At 41.0% G+C, this 17074-nt stretch overlaps 1 protein-coding gene across 1 annotated transcript; it reads left to right on the forward strand.

Annotated features, from left to right (window-relative positions):
- The first annotated feature begins 15435 nt into the window (after positions 1 to 15435).
- On the forward strand, positions 15436 to 16365 carry LOC142425604 (olfactory receptor 4K15-like). Its single transcript, XM_075530899.1, has one exon. It carries the CDS (start codon positions 15439 to 15441, stop codon positions 16363 to 16365), a length of 927 nt encoding a protein of 308 aa, XP_075387014.1. The 5' UTR covers positions 15436 to 15438.
- The last annotated feature ends 709 nt before the right edge of the window (positions 16366 to 17074 follow it).

Consider the following 17074-nt stretch of genomic DNA (forward strand, 5'->3'; position numbering starts at 1 on the left):
AACCCTTTGATATCAGCTCTTTGTTTTCCCTACCCCCCTTCTGCTGTGCTCCCATGAACTCTTAGTATATTAGGTATTGGTATTATTACTCATACAGATCTCGCACTTCCCATTCTATCTCTCTACCTACTAATCTGCTGCTCTTCCCCTGAGGCAGATTATTCTACCATCATCGCTATCCACTTCCCCTGCCCTTCTTCCTCCCCGTACCCTTACACTATCCTCCAGGAACTGTTGTTCCCATTACTGGTCTTTCATGAATTAGGTACACTGAAAGCTCTCATCTATGCCACTGCCTGCCCAGCGGACTTGTGAGATTGCACTGAGATCAAAATAGTTGGGGCGGAGAGTGGAGGGGAGAGGAGAAAGATTAAAGATCTAAATGATTGTGTTGTGTGTTTTGTCAGTGCTAAACTGGCCCCTGGATCACAGGTTGTTAGTCAGCTATCCACCAATCCTGATGCCGCATCCTTCTTCGTATAATCTAGGTTCTCTGATGATTCATTCAGAATACAGATTAAATAAGTATGGTGAGAAAATGGAACCATGATGCATACATTTCCTGATTTTAAACCATGGAATATGGTCTTGATTGCTCTGTGCTAATCACTTCCAATTGCTAAATTATTCTAATATAATGTCTGCCAAGGTTGTCTTGTACATCTGAAGTCCTGGTATGAAACCACGATCGTTCATTATAACTATAAGATCCCTAGGAGGACACATAAAATTGGCTTGGTCCTGCTGCCACCCAGGACCTGCCTCATGTAAGTCTTCTTTAATAGACTTGTGTCCCACCGCTCTTCATTTTCCCACTCCGTTCTTAGTCTCATGGTGCCCTTCATAAAGAGAGTTCACTTTTGAGATAGCCAAGAAACTGAGACTAATGTAACTAGGAATGAGGCCTCTGTAGGGAATGTTCCATGTTGGCAAAGGGGTTTCCATGTGGGGAGGTTTACCTGCACACCTTGGTGTGTGGACCACCACATGAGTATGGTGTTAGGTAGTTAGAACAGGGACGAGAGTGTCCACAGTGCATGCTCAGACATTTGAGCTCCCTGCCAAGAAGGGGCGGCATACCTAGATGGGCGATGCACCTGGATTGGCCTCCCTAGGCCATGGGAATTTAATTAGTCAATGGGGTCAATCAGTACCATCGACCAGGCCTCCAATTGGGGGCCCTGGAAAAGCCAGAAACTTTGAGATCTCTTGCTCACTCCAGTAGTGGCTCCTAAACACAGTTCAGCTGTGCAGTGGACTCTCTGTCTCTCTGTGGGTTGTGTTCACTTTACTGTAATGCCTCAAAGTGCTTTTATCCTTCATAAAACTCACTTGGATCACAAACCAGGCTTTGGTGTGAATTCTTTCGCATGTGAAGACAACGAACGAGGTATTTTTCACTCAAGAGATCTAACAGTTCTGCCTTTTTATATGCAAAAAATATTTTTATTTGTGTTATTACTTTAGGTTGTTTTTTATCTAACTGGAACATATGTCTGCATGTTTCATGTCAGAGTTTTGGGGGCTCTTATAACAATCCATATATCAGTTATATCAAGCACACTTATACATATTTTGCCATTATAGTTTTCTTTCTTTTTTAATTATGAAATCATTTTATTGGGAGCTGTACAACTCTTTTCACAATCCACACATACATCCATTGTGTCAAGCACTTTTGTTCTTTTGTTTCCCTCATCATTCTCAAAAAATTGCTTTCTAGTTGAGCCCTTGTTATCAGCTCCTCATTTTTCCCCTCTCTCCTCACTCCGTCCTCTTCCATTAATCCTTGATAATTTATAAATTATTATTATTTTGTCATATCTTACACAGTCCGACATATCCCTTCATCAACTCTTCCATGGTACATCCCTGGAGAGGAGGTTATATTTAGATCATGGTAATCGGTTCCCTTTTTCTCCCTCACCTTCCCTACACCCTCCTGGTATCGCCACTCTCACCACTGGTCCTGAGGGATTCATCGGTCCTGGATTCCCTGTGTTTCCAGTTCCTATCTGTACCAGTGTGCATCCTCTGCTCCAACCAGATTTGTAAAATAGAATTAGGATTATGATAGTCAGGGGGAGGAAGCATTCAAGAACAAGAGGAAAATTGTGTTTCAGCATTGCTAAACTGAACCCTGACTGGCTCTCTCCTCCCCATGATTTTCTGCAAGGGTGTGTCCAGTGGCCCACAGATGGCCTTTGGGTCCCCACTCTGCACTCCCCTCATTCATAATGTTATGATTTTTTTGGTCTTTGATGCCTGATACCTGATCCCTTCGATGCCTCGTGATCTCACAGGCTGGTGTGCTTCTTACATGTGGACTTTGTTGTTTCTCAGTTAGATGGCTGCTTGTTTATGTTCAAGCCTATAAGACCTCAGATGATGTATCTTTTGATAGCCAGGTACCATCAGCTTTCTTCACCACATTTGCTTATGCACCCGTATCTTCAGCAATCATGCCAGGAGGGTGAGCATCTAGACTGCCGAATTGTTAAAACAAAGTGTTCTTTGGTTGAGGAAGTACTTGAGTAGGGACCCACTGCCCATCTGTTTCCTTAATCCTAAACCTATAAATATATATACATAGATCTATTTCTCCCTCATCATATATAAATATATTTATATCTGTATATGCCTGTACTTAGATCTCTATAGATGTCCTTTACCTAACAGTTCTTTCCTCTATTTCTTTGTACTTTCCCCTTCTCCCACTATCATGTTCACCCTTCATTTGGTTTTCAGGAATTCCTCTTGGTTCTATTGACCTTGATCCAGCCCTGCCAGACCCCCCTATACCATCCTTGCCACTGAATTTGGATCACTTGTTGCTCCTTTGTCCCTAGGTTTGTGAATACCATTTCCTTTTCCCAGCCTCCCCTCTGCCATGTACCCCCAGAACTGTCAACCCATTGTTCTCTCTTCTGGCTATCCCTTCCAGGTAGACCACAGCGACAACAAAATGCACGAACACAAGAATAAGTACAATGAAGCAACAATAGATAATAAAGCAATAGCTACCACAACTACCAAAATAAGAACAAAAATACCCTATAAATAACTCAAGGTCTATTTGTTGTCCTTTATGAGTGCTTTCCAGTCATGTCTGATGGGGTGCCATGCCCTGACCCCACATGTATCCCTGGCATTCCCTAGCAACTTCATTGCTCTTCTCTCCCCACTGCTCTGCTACCCACTCCCAGTGTCTGGCTTTAGTGTAAGGGGCTCAGGGTGGGCACAATTCCCACCATGTGTGTCTCGTGTTGTCCCCCGTGGTGCTGTGTCCCATGGTGGGGCCAGCCCAATCGTCATCTCTGTGCATTGGCTGCTATGAGCAGAAACATTGTCCTCTGAGCATGGTGGGCCCCTTGTTGGCTCTTGTGTACTCTGATCAGAGAGGTCACTCTCCTTGAACTGTAGCTTCAGTGCTGTCCTCTGAAGTGAATTCTTCTGGGGGAAGGGTGGTGCTGTCCACTTAGTTGGTAATGGGGCTGACCCCTCAGGCCTTTCTATTGGTTCCCTGCTTCATGTCAGTGTGTTGCGTTCTTGTTTGGCGGAATGGGTTGAAGTATGGTCCCTCTTTCCCTGTGGAGACACAAATAACACCCTTCCCCTGTGTGTGTTAGTGACCTGTTCCCCTGGCTACCCAAGTCTTCCCCGCCCCCCACCTCCATTTCAGTGGACTACCAAAGCCGTCATCATTTTCTAAACATTTTCTTTCTTTTTGAGCCCTTGTTATTATCTCCTCTTTTGTCCCTCCTCCCCCACCCCAGTAAACCCATGATAAATTGTAATTATTTATTATTTTCAGATTTCACACATTCTCTATCTCCCTCCACCCACATTTGTGTTGCTCTTCCCCTTGGGGCGGGAGTGTTAAATGTCAATCCTTGCAATTGGATTCTCTTACTCTCCCCCTTCACCCCCCTCCCACCTCCCCCCTACCCTCTTTGTATCACTACTCGCATTTCTGATCCTGAGTGGCTTATCTGTCCTGCATTCCATGTGCCAAGAGCTCTTGTCTGTACCAGTATGCAAGCTCCAGTGTAGACAGATTTGTAAGGTAGAGCTGGGGTCATAATATTGGGGGTGAGGAAGTGAAGAAACCAGAGGAATATTGTGTGTTTCTTCAGTACTTCCCTGCACTGAAACCTGGCTGAATCATCCATTCCTGTGACCCCTTTGTGAGAGATTTTGAATTGTCTACAGAGGGGTTTTGGACCTCCATTCCAACTCCATCATTGTCAACAATATAATTATCTCTTTGGGGACTTCTGATACCTTTTACCTGGTCCCATCAACACCACAAGATCACACATGCTGGTGTACTTTTTCCATGTTGGCTTGTTTCTCTGCTAGATGGCTGTTTGTTTAACTTCAAGCTTTTAAGACCCTACATGCTATATCATTTGATAGCAGGGCACGATCACCTTTCTTCACATTTGCTTGTGCACCCATTTGGTCTTCAGCAATCCTCTTGGGAGGGTGAGCATCACGGAATCTTAGGTTGCTAGAACAGCCTTGCATTGAATGAGGACTTGAGTAGAAACCAAAAGTCTGTCCACTTCCTCAATATATTGCCCTGTAAATAAATATATGTATATGTCAATACCTCCATTTTATTAATTAATATATTTATATATGTACACAACTATGCTTTCTGTGCATTTGCCAAAATTATCATGTGGTTCTTATCCATTTTCTTATCGATGTGATGGATAATGTTGATGGACTCGGATGTCAAACCATTCTTGAATCCCTAGAGTTAATCCCACCTGGTCCTGATGAATGATATGTTTTATTTACTTTTGCATTCTATTGGCCAATATGTGTTAAGGATCTTTGAATCTATGTTATTAGATATATGGGTCTGTATATCTCTGTACTTGTCAGATCCTTACCCAGATTATCTATCAATATTCTACTAGCTTCATAGAATGTTTGGGAGTTTGTCTACTAGTTTCATAGAATAGTTGGGAGTTTTTTTCTATGATCGGGAATAATTTGTGGAGGATCGGTGTCAAACCTTCCCAGAATACTTGATGGAATTCTCCTGTGAAGTTGTCTCGCCCAGGAGTACTTTTGTTGGTAATTTCTTGATTACTATGTGCATTTTTTCTTTTTCTATGGGTCTGTGAAAATTCTTGACCTCTATCTGGGATAATCTAGGAAGGGATTGTTTTTCTACATATTTTATGCTTAGTCTACTTTGGTCTTCTAGCTTCAGGTGTGTATCTCGTAGGCGACAGATTGATGGGTTGGTTTCTGAGCCAGTTTGCTAACCATTGTTTTTTAATGGTGAATTCAGGCTGTAGATATTGAGAGTTATTACCAGCATTTCTTGATTCATTGCTGCCATTCCATGCATTTGTGTTGGTAGTTTTCCTATCCCCCTTGATCACAGTGTGCTGTGTATATGTGGGGTGCTCCTTCTTGCTTTCTTTTTTCTATGAGGCAATGTTATATTGGATGTTGTTTTCAGTGCATTGAATTCTGGATGGAGTTGGACTACATGGTGGTCTCCTGCTTGTGCTTGGAGGATGTTGCTCTTCTGTCAACAGTGAGTTGGCAAGACTTTTCTGAAGGGTTGTGTGTCTTATGTTGTATTCTTTTAAGTATTTCCTTGTCTGGGAATACTCTTACCTCACCACCCGTCTTAATAGATAGTTTGGCAGGGTTGAACATTCTCAGATTGGCATTGTTTTCTCTTCTCTTCGTGGTATCTCTTGATAGATCTGAGCATATTTTTACCTGAGTATGACTGCCTTTTTTCTCTTGCTGATCTTAAAATTTTCTCTTTTTCCTTGAATTTGAATAAAATAACTATTACCTGCCTTGATGAATTTTCTTGGGATTTAGTCTAAGCGGTGTCCTCTCAGCTTCCTGTATAAATGCCTGAGGCTTATTCATTAATATGGGGTCGTTTTCTTTCAGGAATTCCCTTTGTAATCGCTGTTGACTTCATTGTTGCGTCTTGTTCTGGTATTCCAATTGTTCAAACATTGTTCTCCTTCATAGCATCTGTCATTGTTCTCAAGTTTTGTGAGGTGGGTTCTGGCTGCTGAAAACAAGGCTGTGAATGGGGAGTATAAGTGGGGGCCACTTGCAATGTTACTTGCTGTGGGTGGACTGAGGACAGGTATTAGGTGCTGCTGCTGAAGCCACAGGAAAGTGCAGAAAGCATACACAGTTTGGTCGTGGTGATTGCCACTGTGTGAGAAGGAGGGAATTGTCACTGTGGGGAGTACCCTGGATAAACTGCTGTCAAGGCCTGGAGGCAGCTGCTAGAAACTAGAGGCAAGCCCACTGCTTATGCTGCTGCCAAGTGGGGAGAGGGTAACTGCTCATGGTGTGGGCATCTGCCTACGACTGCAGGAGCTTCATTAGGGCAACTGGCTGCCTCTGGGTGCTTCAATAAGGCCACGGGGTGCGGTTTCCCTGGACCAGACTGAATGTCCCCGAGGCTAGGTGAGGGGTGAGGGGGGATGGCTGGCTGAGGAAGCGTTCTGGGTTTCTGAGGGAGTTAAAATTACATGTCAGAATCTGCTATTCCCACTCTTAATGTACAATTACCCTTTCTATAAAGCTATCTCTTATGCACATATGGGTTTCTGTGGATTTGTTTCTCTCATCCACCTGGACTGACACAGCAGGTAATACAAGATTTTCTCTTCTCAAGTAATGCTGCTGAGCTTTTGCAATGAAATAAGAAGTATCATAAGATGCAGGTGAATGTTTTGTGTCGACAGTAAAGAATTTCACAAACACTGCTTTTCTTTACTGTGGCTCAGACTAGGAGTCCTGCATGACCCTCCAACAATGAAATGGGTGACATTCACAGACTCTGAAAGGACAGCCATTGTGGTGGTTACCTGAGCAAAAAGACATTTGCTTCAAATACCTCAGGGTCTCACACAAGGAAATGAAGCCATGTATTGGCAATTGTCCTGGTCAACCCCTCTGGGTGGTTTGATAATTTGTGCCTCTAGCGGTAGGCTGACATATATGCTATGGCCCACAGCACCCCAGTAGTTCTACTTCATAAGGAGTATGGAAATGGCTACAATGCCAGGACAGGAAGTAGATCTCCTTTTCTGCTATAAAGGGAAATGAATGAATTTACTCACAACCCATCCCGGAACCTTCCCTGGGTAGCATACCTGGTGAACGACACCAGGAAGGTGCATCTGGCAGCTGCTCTACTCACCACCCAAGGGAGAGCCACATGTGTGATCCTGGTAGATGAGAAAGTTTCCCTCTGGTTATCCAGTAAATATTAATCTTTCTACCTGGAGCAATGTCCTCTTCTGATTTTTTTCCCTTTGGGGCTTCCAACATTTCCCAAAGTGAGCTCACAGCTTTACCGAATCCATCACTAAAGCCCTTCCTCTTCTTCAGGGCGGATGGCATGCCTTGGAGCATGGAGCCTGTGATCAGAATGAAGTAGGTAGTCCTGGGAGGCCAGGGGGCATACACATGCCTGGGTCTCAGAGGCACAACTTTTGCTTTCTCAGACTGCCACAGAAACCTGCATCCCAGGGAGCGACTAAAATACATCCTGTGGCCACAAGAGGGTGCTTCACAACTTTGGGGTGTTTTAGGTTGGTTGGTACTCAGAGAGGGTGCCATGGAAAACTTTCTTCATCTGCTTGAGGAACGTATAACCCTGTGCATTACTTTCTTTCCCCCAAGTTCTACTCCTCTGTGTTCTGCTGCTAATGAATGATAATAAATGTTCTTGGTTAGTTGCAATATAAATATATCCACTGAACTGCAGGAGTGTACATTGCACCTAGTAGCATCTGATGACTGTGTGGTTACGTCTTGTAGACTGGTTATAAGGAGATGGAATAGGATGCTGCACCATTTGGGTTTTCCTACACTGAAGGAATGACTAAAAAATCTATACCCAAAGTTCTGAATCAATCCATGGTAGAACAAGCACAGTTCCATCCACTCCCTCCCTTCCCCCCACTACTATCATTGCCTTTGAACTGATTCTATTCCTTTCTTTGTCACCTTGAAGTGATGGGACAAATTGAAGCTCTAACCAATTTTATCACCTGTGTTCCAGTGATAAGAGAGAAAGCTGTGGCTACTTACTGCTCAAATCACCGAGATGAGGACGACTGTCCTTCAGAACCAAATGACCTTAGACATTCAGACAACTCCCAAATATGGGACATGGGCTGTGATAATAATAGCTGACAGATATAGCTGCATGTAGGTCTACCCAGGAGATTTTGCAGACTCGATGCCAGATTTCTGTAATCAAGTACGTATCACAAAAATCACACAGATAATTTGGATTCCCAGTTCACACAGAAGTTATTTGTACATTATGCAATAGCTCATTAATGTGCAAAAACTTGTATATATATATCTATATATATATGTATATATATATATATAGATATATATATATATACACACACACACTCACTGCCATCAAGTCAATTCTGACTGATAGCGACCCAATAGGACAGATTAGAACTGCCCTCAAGGGTTTCCAAGTCTGTGAATCTTTACAGGACACGAGAGTGACACCTTCTTCCCTCCTACTTTTCACTCTCGTGGTTCCAAACAGCTGACCTGATGGTTAGGGGCTTAATGTATAACTCCACTATGCCAAGACTCAAGTGTGCATGAGCATATGAAAACATGACATGATCACACCTATAGAAATATGGCTCTGATAGACTTATTGATGTAGCGTTGCCACCCACCATTTGTCAAATATGCAATACCTGTGGTGTACAATACAGTGAAGAACAATAAAACATGGCATGCTTGTACCAGAATGTTACTGATTTTCTAAGGCCCTCTGAAAAAACAATTAGAGATCTTGGGCAGGCCTCATGGCTACTCTGCTGCAGACTACCAATTATTCCTCCTCCTCAAGTTAGTAATGTTTTTCTTGGGTCTTGGTCTTTTCCTGGTATACGGTTATTGTACTGTGTTTGTCTATATTGTTGCTGTGCTCTGTGCTTCCAACTACAATAACTTCTGTCTGCTCATTCTTCTACAGCTATAACACTTCCTCTTTAGGAGACTCTACCCTGAAGTAGAGAAGAATGCGTGGGACTTAATAGCCAGCCTCCAAGAATGGGCCCAAAGGGAAACTGGTTTTCGAGGCCACCACAGGGTCACTCTGCTTTCCCTTAGCTCACTTCCATTTTTGAACTCATTTTATGTCAATTGTTCACACAGTAACTACCTTATTCCCACCTTTGTATTTCAAGCACATGACTTCAGCAGACATATACAGGGGACGTCTGCAGGAGTTGGCAATTCTAGTCACCCACCTAACCCTTTATCCCCCTAGTGACTTCCATCAGCAGTGCCTGCTGTACGTTTCTAAAGCAGAGCGTCCTGTACTGAAACCATGACCAACACCATACTCTCTGGCAGACTGGTAGAAAATCCTAAAACTTGTACTTAAAATTCTCCAAAATACATGGATCTTCAAAAAGGTCATGGGAACGTTCCATGATCTTGTCATTCCATTTCCCAGAAACACTTTGAAGTTCACTCAGACGATCCAATAAAACTCCGTGACTCATGCTAGGCTGTATCCAAGCTGATCTTGAGCAAAACTTTACTTGTGTGTGATATAATTGACACTGTTCCATAGCTTGAGCATTCTGTCGGGTCACCTGTCTTTGGGATGGACTCAACTATGGATCTCTTTCCTTCAGTTGGCCAGGTAGCTGTCTAACAAATTTCTTGGCATAGACAAATAACTGCTTACAGTGTTTCTTCAGCTCCGGAAATGTTTCCATGGGCATTCTGTCAGCATTACATTAAAAAGGAACTCCCAGAAGTTTAAGCTGGACTTCAAGAGGACATGGAACAAGGGATATCATTGCTGATGTCTGATGGATCTTGCCGCAAAGCAGAGAATACCAGAAAGATATTTACTTGTGTTCTATTGATGATGCAAAGGCATTCAATTGTGTGGACCATAGTAAACTGTGGATAACCTTGAGATGAATGGAAATTCCAGAATACTTCATTGTACTCATTCAGATCAGGAGGCAATTGCGCAAATAGAACAAGGGATGTTGCATGGTTTAAGTTGGAAAGGTGTTCAACAGGGTCATATCCTCCTACAATACTTGTTCAATCTGTACCCTGAGCAAATCCTCAGAGAAACCGAATTACATGAAGAAGAATGTGGCATGAGGACTCCAGGAAGGCTTATTATCAACATGTGGTAGGCAGATGACATAAGCTTGCTAATTGAAAGTGAGGAGGAATTGAAGCCCTTGCTGATGAAGATTAAGGATTGTAACCTTCCGTGTGGATTACAACTCAATATAAAGAAGACCCCAAATCCTCATAACTGGACCAATAGGTAACATTATGGTAAATGGAGAAAAGGTTGAAGTTGTCAAGGATTTGTTTTGCATGGATCCACAATTGATGCTCATGGAAGCAGCAATTAAGTGATCAAAAGACAAATTGCATTGGGTTAATCTGGGACAATCTGATTTGTATTGAAAGAAATAAGGTCCTAGTGCTTCTTGGAGGCAAGGATGGCAAGATGTTATCTTACATACTTTGGTCATATTGTCAGGAGAGCCCAGTCCCTGAAGAAGAACATCATGTTTGGTGAAATAGTGAAAAAGAAGATGCTCTCTACGAGACGGATTGCCATAATGTCTGCATCAATGGACTAAAGCATAGGAACAATGGTGACGGTGGCACAGGCCTGGCAGTGTTGGGTGCTGTTGCTCATATGGTCACTATGGGTGGGAGCCGACTCGAGGACACCTGACAACAGCATCTAAGCTGAAAGAGTCGTTCCTGACCCATTACAACTTTCCTTCATTAATGCCTGTGTTTACGTTTGTCAACTTAGATCATGTCACTTTCTTTCACTCATTTCTCTCCATTTCAAAATCAAATGTCTCTTTTGAAGCCCTTCACAAATACCTTTGTTTTTCTTTTTCCTTCTCCTTTCTATTTATCTAATGCTCTAACGTTCTCTGTTGTACTTCTGTCCAACAAAATATGATATCTCCTTATGTTGATACCTATGTAATTTTGTTTGTTTTTCTCTGGTAATATCACTATTTGTATTAAGTTTCATTGTTCATTTTCTTTATCATCTCTTCTAAATTACAAACAACTTGCAACCAAGCACTTTATTACCCATTTTCAAATGACTCTTCTGTAGTTTGAAATGTAGAGCGTATTAACTAAATCTACAATACCCAGTTCAATTTAATTGAGGAACATAGATAAGCTATATGATGTTTTTGCCATGTGACTTATCATTTTGCTGTATTTTAGTGTTTCGCTGTACCTATCATTAGGGCAGCAGTCCCTGGGTGGTGCAAGAGGCTAACATGCTAAGCTGCTGACTGAAAGATTGGGGGATCACACCCACCCAAAGGTGCCTGAGAAGAAAAGCCCTGCTTTGGTAAATGAGTCATGAGAACCTCTGAAGCACAGTTCTACTTTGACACACACAGGACTCTCCTGGGTCCCAGTTGACATGATGGCATCTGGAACTGGATTTTATGACAATTAAAATGTGACTTGCACGAATATTTCATAGAGCCTACAAAGAAAATAAAAGTCACTTTATGAGACTCCAATTAGAACTCCAGAAATGCTCATAAGGCCGTGGAAAAAAATTCACAAGCCATTAATGTTGCACTAGTTCCAAATGGCTAGATAGGTTGGAAGCATTATTCTTAGAGATGTGAATCCCTAGGTAAACATAGCACTTGCTAATCTTGATATAAAAAAATCTTGTTAGCAATGGTTCCACTGGGACAGCATTACCGTCAATGACCAGTGCATTTTCATCCCTGCCTCCTTTTAAATAGTGTGTCAAGTCTAAGTGAGTCATTTCACAAGTCGTATGAGAAGAACAGATCTCTCATGTCATAGTAACCTCAAGTTATTCCAAGGGAACTTCTGCAATAAAAAAGTGGACAAATGGTAACTCTTTCAGGACACCGATATGGCAACTCAGCAATGACTCGGGTAAGTTTTAACAGTTCTGTCACTTCACATTGCTCCTTGTAGACAAATTACTTTCATACAGTTTTTTACTTCTTTTCATTCTTGCAGAAGTGCATCTTCCTCTACTGCAGACTCAGCCACAGTGTTCTCTGAGATTGTTCTCCTGTTAGGTGACTCATAATGAGGTTCTTTGGGGAACGGCCAATATATTAATTTATGTCTTTATAGCTATGTTTCTTTGGCTGTTGCATTGAGCTCCATACACATAATGAGGCAAACTTAAAAAAAAATCTTTTAAAATATAATTTGCATGATGGAAATTCACGTTTTAGTCATTTACCTTATATGATGAAGTCAATTATTTTACATTGAGATTCGAAGAATGAAACTGTGCTTGAAGAGTTATTATGAGCTTTCCAGCTTGCAAACAAACACATCAGTATAGGACATTTTGTATGCTACATATACGGATGCTTGAAAAATTTTTGTACAAAAGAAAAACTAAAAGATAATGGAATTTTCCCAGTTTTTGAAGCTTCTTTTAGGTATAATATATATCATCTAGAAGCATATATTCCATATATATATATGCTTCTTCTGTATACATTTATATGTATTCTTGTGCATCTTTACATGTATTTCTATATACTGTTATATATAATTTTGTGGATATTTTGATATTCTTTGTGGTGTTTATACAAATATATTTATCTATAGATTTCAAAAATATCTCATATCAAAATTCTGGAAGTACACGAAAGAATCCAATTAGAGCCGGTATTTAATAACTGTTCTTTAGGCACGATTGAATCCAGGTTTTTACACACACACAGACATACAAACACACACACACAATTTCTACATAACTGTATAAACCAAAGATTTCCCAATGGAAAAATTAATGAAAACAACACAACACAAAAGCTTCCTATTTTTTTTTATTTTTTTTATTGAGAGAGTGAGAGTGAGAATGAGCAAGTCTGTCAGAAAGTCAGTGAGTGAATGCATCAGTGAGTGAGTGAGTCAGGAGAGAGTGAATGAGAGTGAGAGTGAGTCAGTGAGTCAATGAGTCAGTCAGAGAGTGAGTGATTGTGTGTGAGAGTGAGTTAGTGAGTGTCAGTGAGTTGATGAGTGAGTGAGTGATTGAGTGAGAGAGTGAGTCAATGAGTGAGTGAGTGAGCGTGTGAGTGAGTGAGTGAATGAGCGAGTGAGTGAGCAAGACTGAGTGAGTTAGTGAGTGAGAGAATGAGTGAGAGGGAGTGAGTGAGAGTCAGTGAATGAATGAGTCTGTGAGTGAGTGAGTCAGTGAAAGACTGAGTGAGAGAATGAGAGTGAGTGAGTAAGAGAGTCTCTATTATATTTTTCAAATATTTAATGGTATTTCTTCTATTTTTATAATAAAACATGCTTGATGGATAATTGACCAATATTTATGGTCCTTACAGATGTTATCTCAGGCTCCACATTTCCAAAGGTACTAAGCTAATGTGCTCATGCTTCAGTGCCTCATAGTTGGTAAAGGAAAAGACAAAAATACTCAAACACCAAAACCGAAACTCACTGCCATAAATCCAAGTTGACTTTCACCAACACTATCAGACTTGGTAGGATGGCATCAGAAACTGTAACTCTTTAGGGAGTATAAAGCCCATCTTTCTCTTGGAGAGTGGCTGTAGGTTTTGAACTGGTGACCTTGCAGATTGCAGTTGGTAAATGAAATATGCACCAATTAGTACTCTAGAAAAGTCAGTTCATAAAAATGCAACCTACCTCTTCTACCTTTATGAGGCTAAGTTTGAGAGTCCATTTTCTCTTTGAATCTACAGATGTCTCTGTTTACAGCTTGTGAAAGATATTTGGAGAGACACAACCTACAGCTATTCCATATGATGTCAAAAATTAAATAGTCAATGGTAGAGATTTGGATGAGTATTTCATATCTGGTTTCCTGTTCTGTGCCCTCAACATGAATGTATTGCTGGTCATAGCCTTTTTGTCATAAGAGGAATGCAGTGACATGAAGGAACAAAAGGAAGCCCTCGTTCTAAAGGGGAGGTCCTGGTGTTGCTTCAGGAATTCTTTATTTTGGCATCTTATATAGATTTTTCATAACCATCTAAGGAAACTAATTCCCATACTAATTAAAACTTGGAAAATTAAAAAGCCCCCAATTTTTGTTTCTCAGTCAAAAAAAATTGATGCTCTTAAGAAATAGTTTCACTAGAATTATATCCAAAGCACGTAGAAATAACGAACTTGTAAAATAACAGTACTTCTTTATCTGATATCAAATTACTAATACATTTAGATCTATTAATATTATTGAACACTATTTATATATGATGGACTACAAAAACCATAAATAATAAACAAAATTTATCTCCTTTCTTCAGAGTCATAAAATGTAATAGTGTGAATTATAGAGCTGATAGGAAATCATATCAGTGAATATGATTGTTTTTGTACTGCCTATTTAAAATCCCATTCTAAATTCTCTCAAATTCAATCACTGGGTGAAGAAGGCCTAGCTTGCCTTTTCCAATAGCTTAAATTAAACCCTTTAATAATAAAAAGATGAAAGTTTGTTGTTATTTTTGATGCCTCTAGTCAATTCCAGCTCAATGAGTCTATGTACAATAGCATGAAACACTGCCTGGTCCTGCACCTTTCTCACAATTGTTGCTAGCTTATTAATTATGTAACCAGGAGCATAACATAATAATGTGATATAAACTAAAATAGGCATATTTTTAAAAGTAAATCAATTCCACTAAGTCTCTAAATCCTGCTCTATCAAGCAAAATGAGTCAACATTCGATTCAGTCTGATTCCTTACGTTCACTCTCCTATAACCCAGGAATTTAAAAGTAGTGAATGCAGATATAGAATATTGAATGGTTAGAATATAACTGCCATAGTGAAATGCAGAGATGAAAGTCAGTGATATATAGGCATTAAAAAAGAAAGCATTGAATGTGCAGTGTATTTATAGAGAACTAGGTGGATTTAAAGAACCAGGCGGCACAATGATTAAACACTCAACTGCTGACAGAAACAAGGGCAGCTTGCAGCCTCCCATGACTTCACGGGAGAGAAAACCCAGTGATCTGCTTACACAGATATGACAGTCCATAAATACTATGGGTTGTTTTCTACCTTTTTAGCCAATTGATACAGAATTTACTCAATAGCATACAATAACAGCAATCAAACGATGCCCACTGCTACTGAGTTGAGAATCGGAAAGCCCCATCTTTCTCAAGTGAACTGTGGACCTTCTGGTTAGCAGGCTGATACATAACACACTCAGCCACCAGGATCTGAAGCACGTAGTATATAGACTGAGATTTGAAGCCACGCTTAGCTTTGATGACTTACTCCTGCAATTCTATGATTTTGTTTCCATTTCACTTTATTACAGAAAAATTTCTGATCTACTATCAAAGAGTTGAAATCATGGATCAAGGAAATAACTCAAGAGTGACTGAATTTGTGTTGCATAGTCTTTCAGGTTCGCGAGAACTACAGCTTTTCTATTTTGTATTTTTCACCATTTTTTACTTATCCATTGTGCTGGGAAACCTCCTGATTGTACTCACAGTCCTCTCTGCCCCTGCACTGCACACCCCCATGTACTTCTTACTCAGCAACCTCTCCTTCACTGATGTGTGTCTGTCCACCTTTGCCACTCCCAAGATGATTGTGGACTTTCTTCTGGAGCACAAGACCATCTCCTTTGAGGGCTGCATGGCTCAGATCTTCTTTCTGCATGTCTTTGCTGCTGGCGAAATGATGCTCCTTGTGGCCATGGCATATGACAGGTATGTAGCTATATGTCGCCCCCTGCACTACGCAGCTATCATGAGTATACGGAAGTGTACAGGCCTTGTGTTGGGATGCTGGCTCATTGGGGTCCTGCACTCGTTAAGCCAGTTGGCCTTCACAGTAAACCTTCCCTTCTGTGGGCCCAATAAAGTGGACAGTTTCTTCTGTGACCTCCCCCTGGTTATCAAACTTGCTTGCACTGATACCTATGTGCTTGAGATATTGATGCTTTCAGACAGTGGTCTAATAGCTATGAGCTCCTTTGTGCTGTTGCTCATCTCCTACACGGTCATCCTGGTCACTGTCCGGAGTCGAGCCTCAGCGGGCATGGCCAAGGCCAGGGCCACTCTAACTGCCCATGTCACTGTCGTGACCCTCTTCTTTGGGCCCTGCATCTTCATCTACGCTTGGCCTTTCAGCAACTTCCCAGTGGACAAGGTTCTCTCGATATTCTATACTGTTTTCACTCCTCTCTTGAACCCCTTGATCTACACATTAAGAAATAAAGAAGTAATATCAGCCATGAAGGAACTGTGGAGGCGACAAGTCAGTTCCTAGGTTTTCTTGTGCGATGACAAGTATAAGGAAAGAACTCATTTATAGACCCTTGCTAGTTAAAATATTTACATTGGAACTAAGGAATTAAATAGAGATATTCCCTTGGATGAAGTTAAATAAAAAAGTAGTGCCTCAAAGTCACCAGAGGCTTGATTAAACAAACTATCAAAACAGTCAAGTTATTAATTCTCAACATATCCTCCGCCACCTCAGTCCATACACTTCTGAAGACCATTTGTCCATCTCTCTAACCCTTCCTTGAATAAATCTGTGCTCTTCAATTTGCTACACATCGAGGCATCAATTTCAGAACTTCTAAGGACACAAGGTGTGCTCCATTTAAATGTTCTTTGAGTTTATGGAACAAAAGAATTCTGAAGGGGCAAAATTATGACTCTATATTGGTAGGGTAAGCTTTTCTAATGGAATTCTAATAGGGTACTTCTTGCTATCCTCAAAAAATGAGCAGGTGCATTATCTTGGTGGGGGAAAAATACCTTGGCATGGATTTCCTGGTCTTTTTCTTCAGCAACACAGTGTTCAATTACCTTAAAACTTCTTCCTATTAAGCAGCCCCCAACACACACACAATAAAACAAAACAATAAAAAACAACATCGCCATAATATTCCAAGTTGAGTTTTCTGCCTTGAATTGAACTATCTCAGCATTCCTCTTAGAAGGCATTGTTTTGACTCGACCTTTATTTC

The sequence above is a fragment of the Tenrec ecaudatus genome, chromosome 14, assembly GCF_050624435.1.
Source record: "Tenrec ecaudatus isolate mTenEca1 chromosome 14, mTenEca1.hap1, whole genome shotgun sequence".
NCBI classification, from domain to species: domain Eukaryota; kingdom Metazoa; phylum Chordata; class Mammalia; order Afrosoricida; family Tenrecidae; genus Tenrec; species Tenrec ecaudatus.

What these genes read in the sequence shown, in the direction of transcription:
- LOC142425604 (XM_075530899.1), top strand. Translation starts at nt 15,439, where the DNA reads ATGGATCAAGGAAATAACTCAAGAGTGACTGAATTTGTGTTGCATAGT.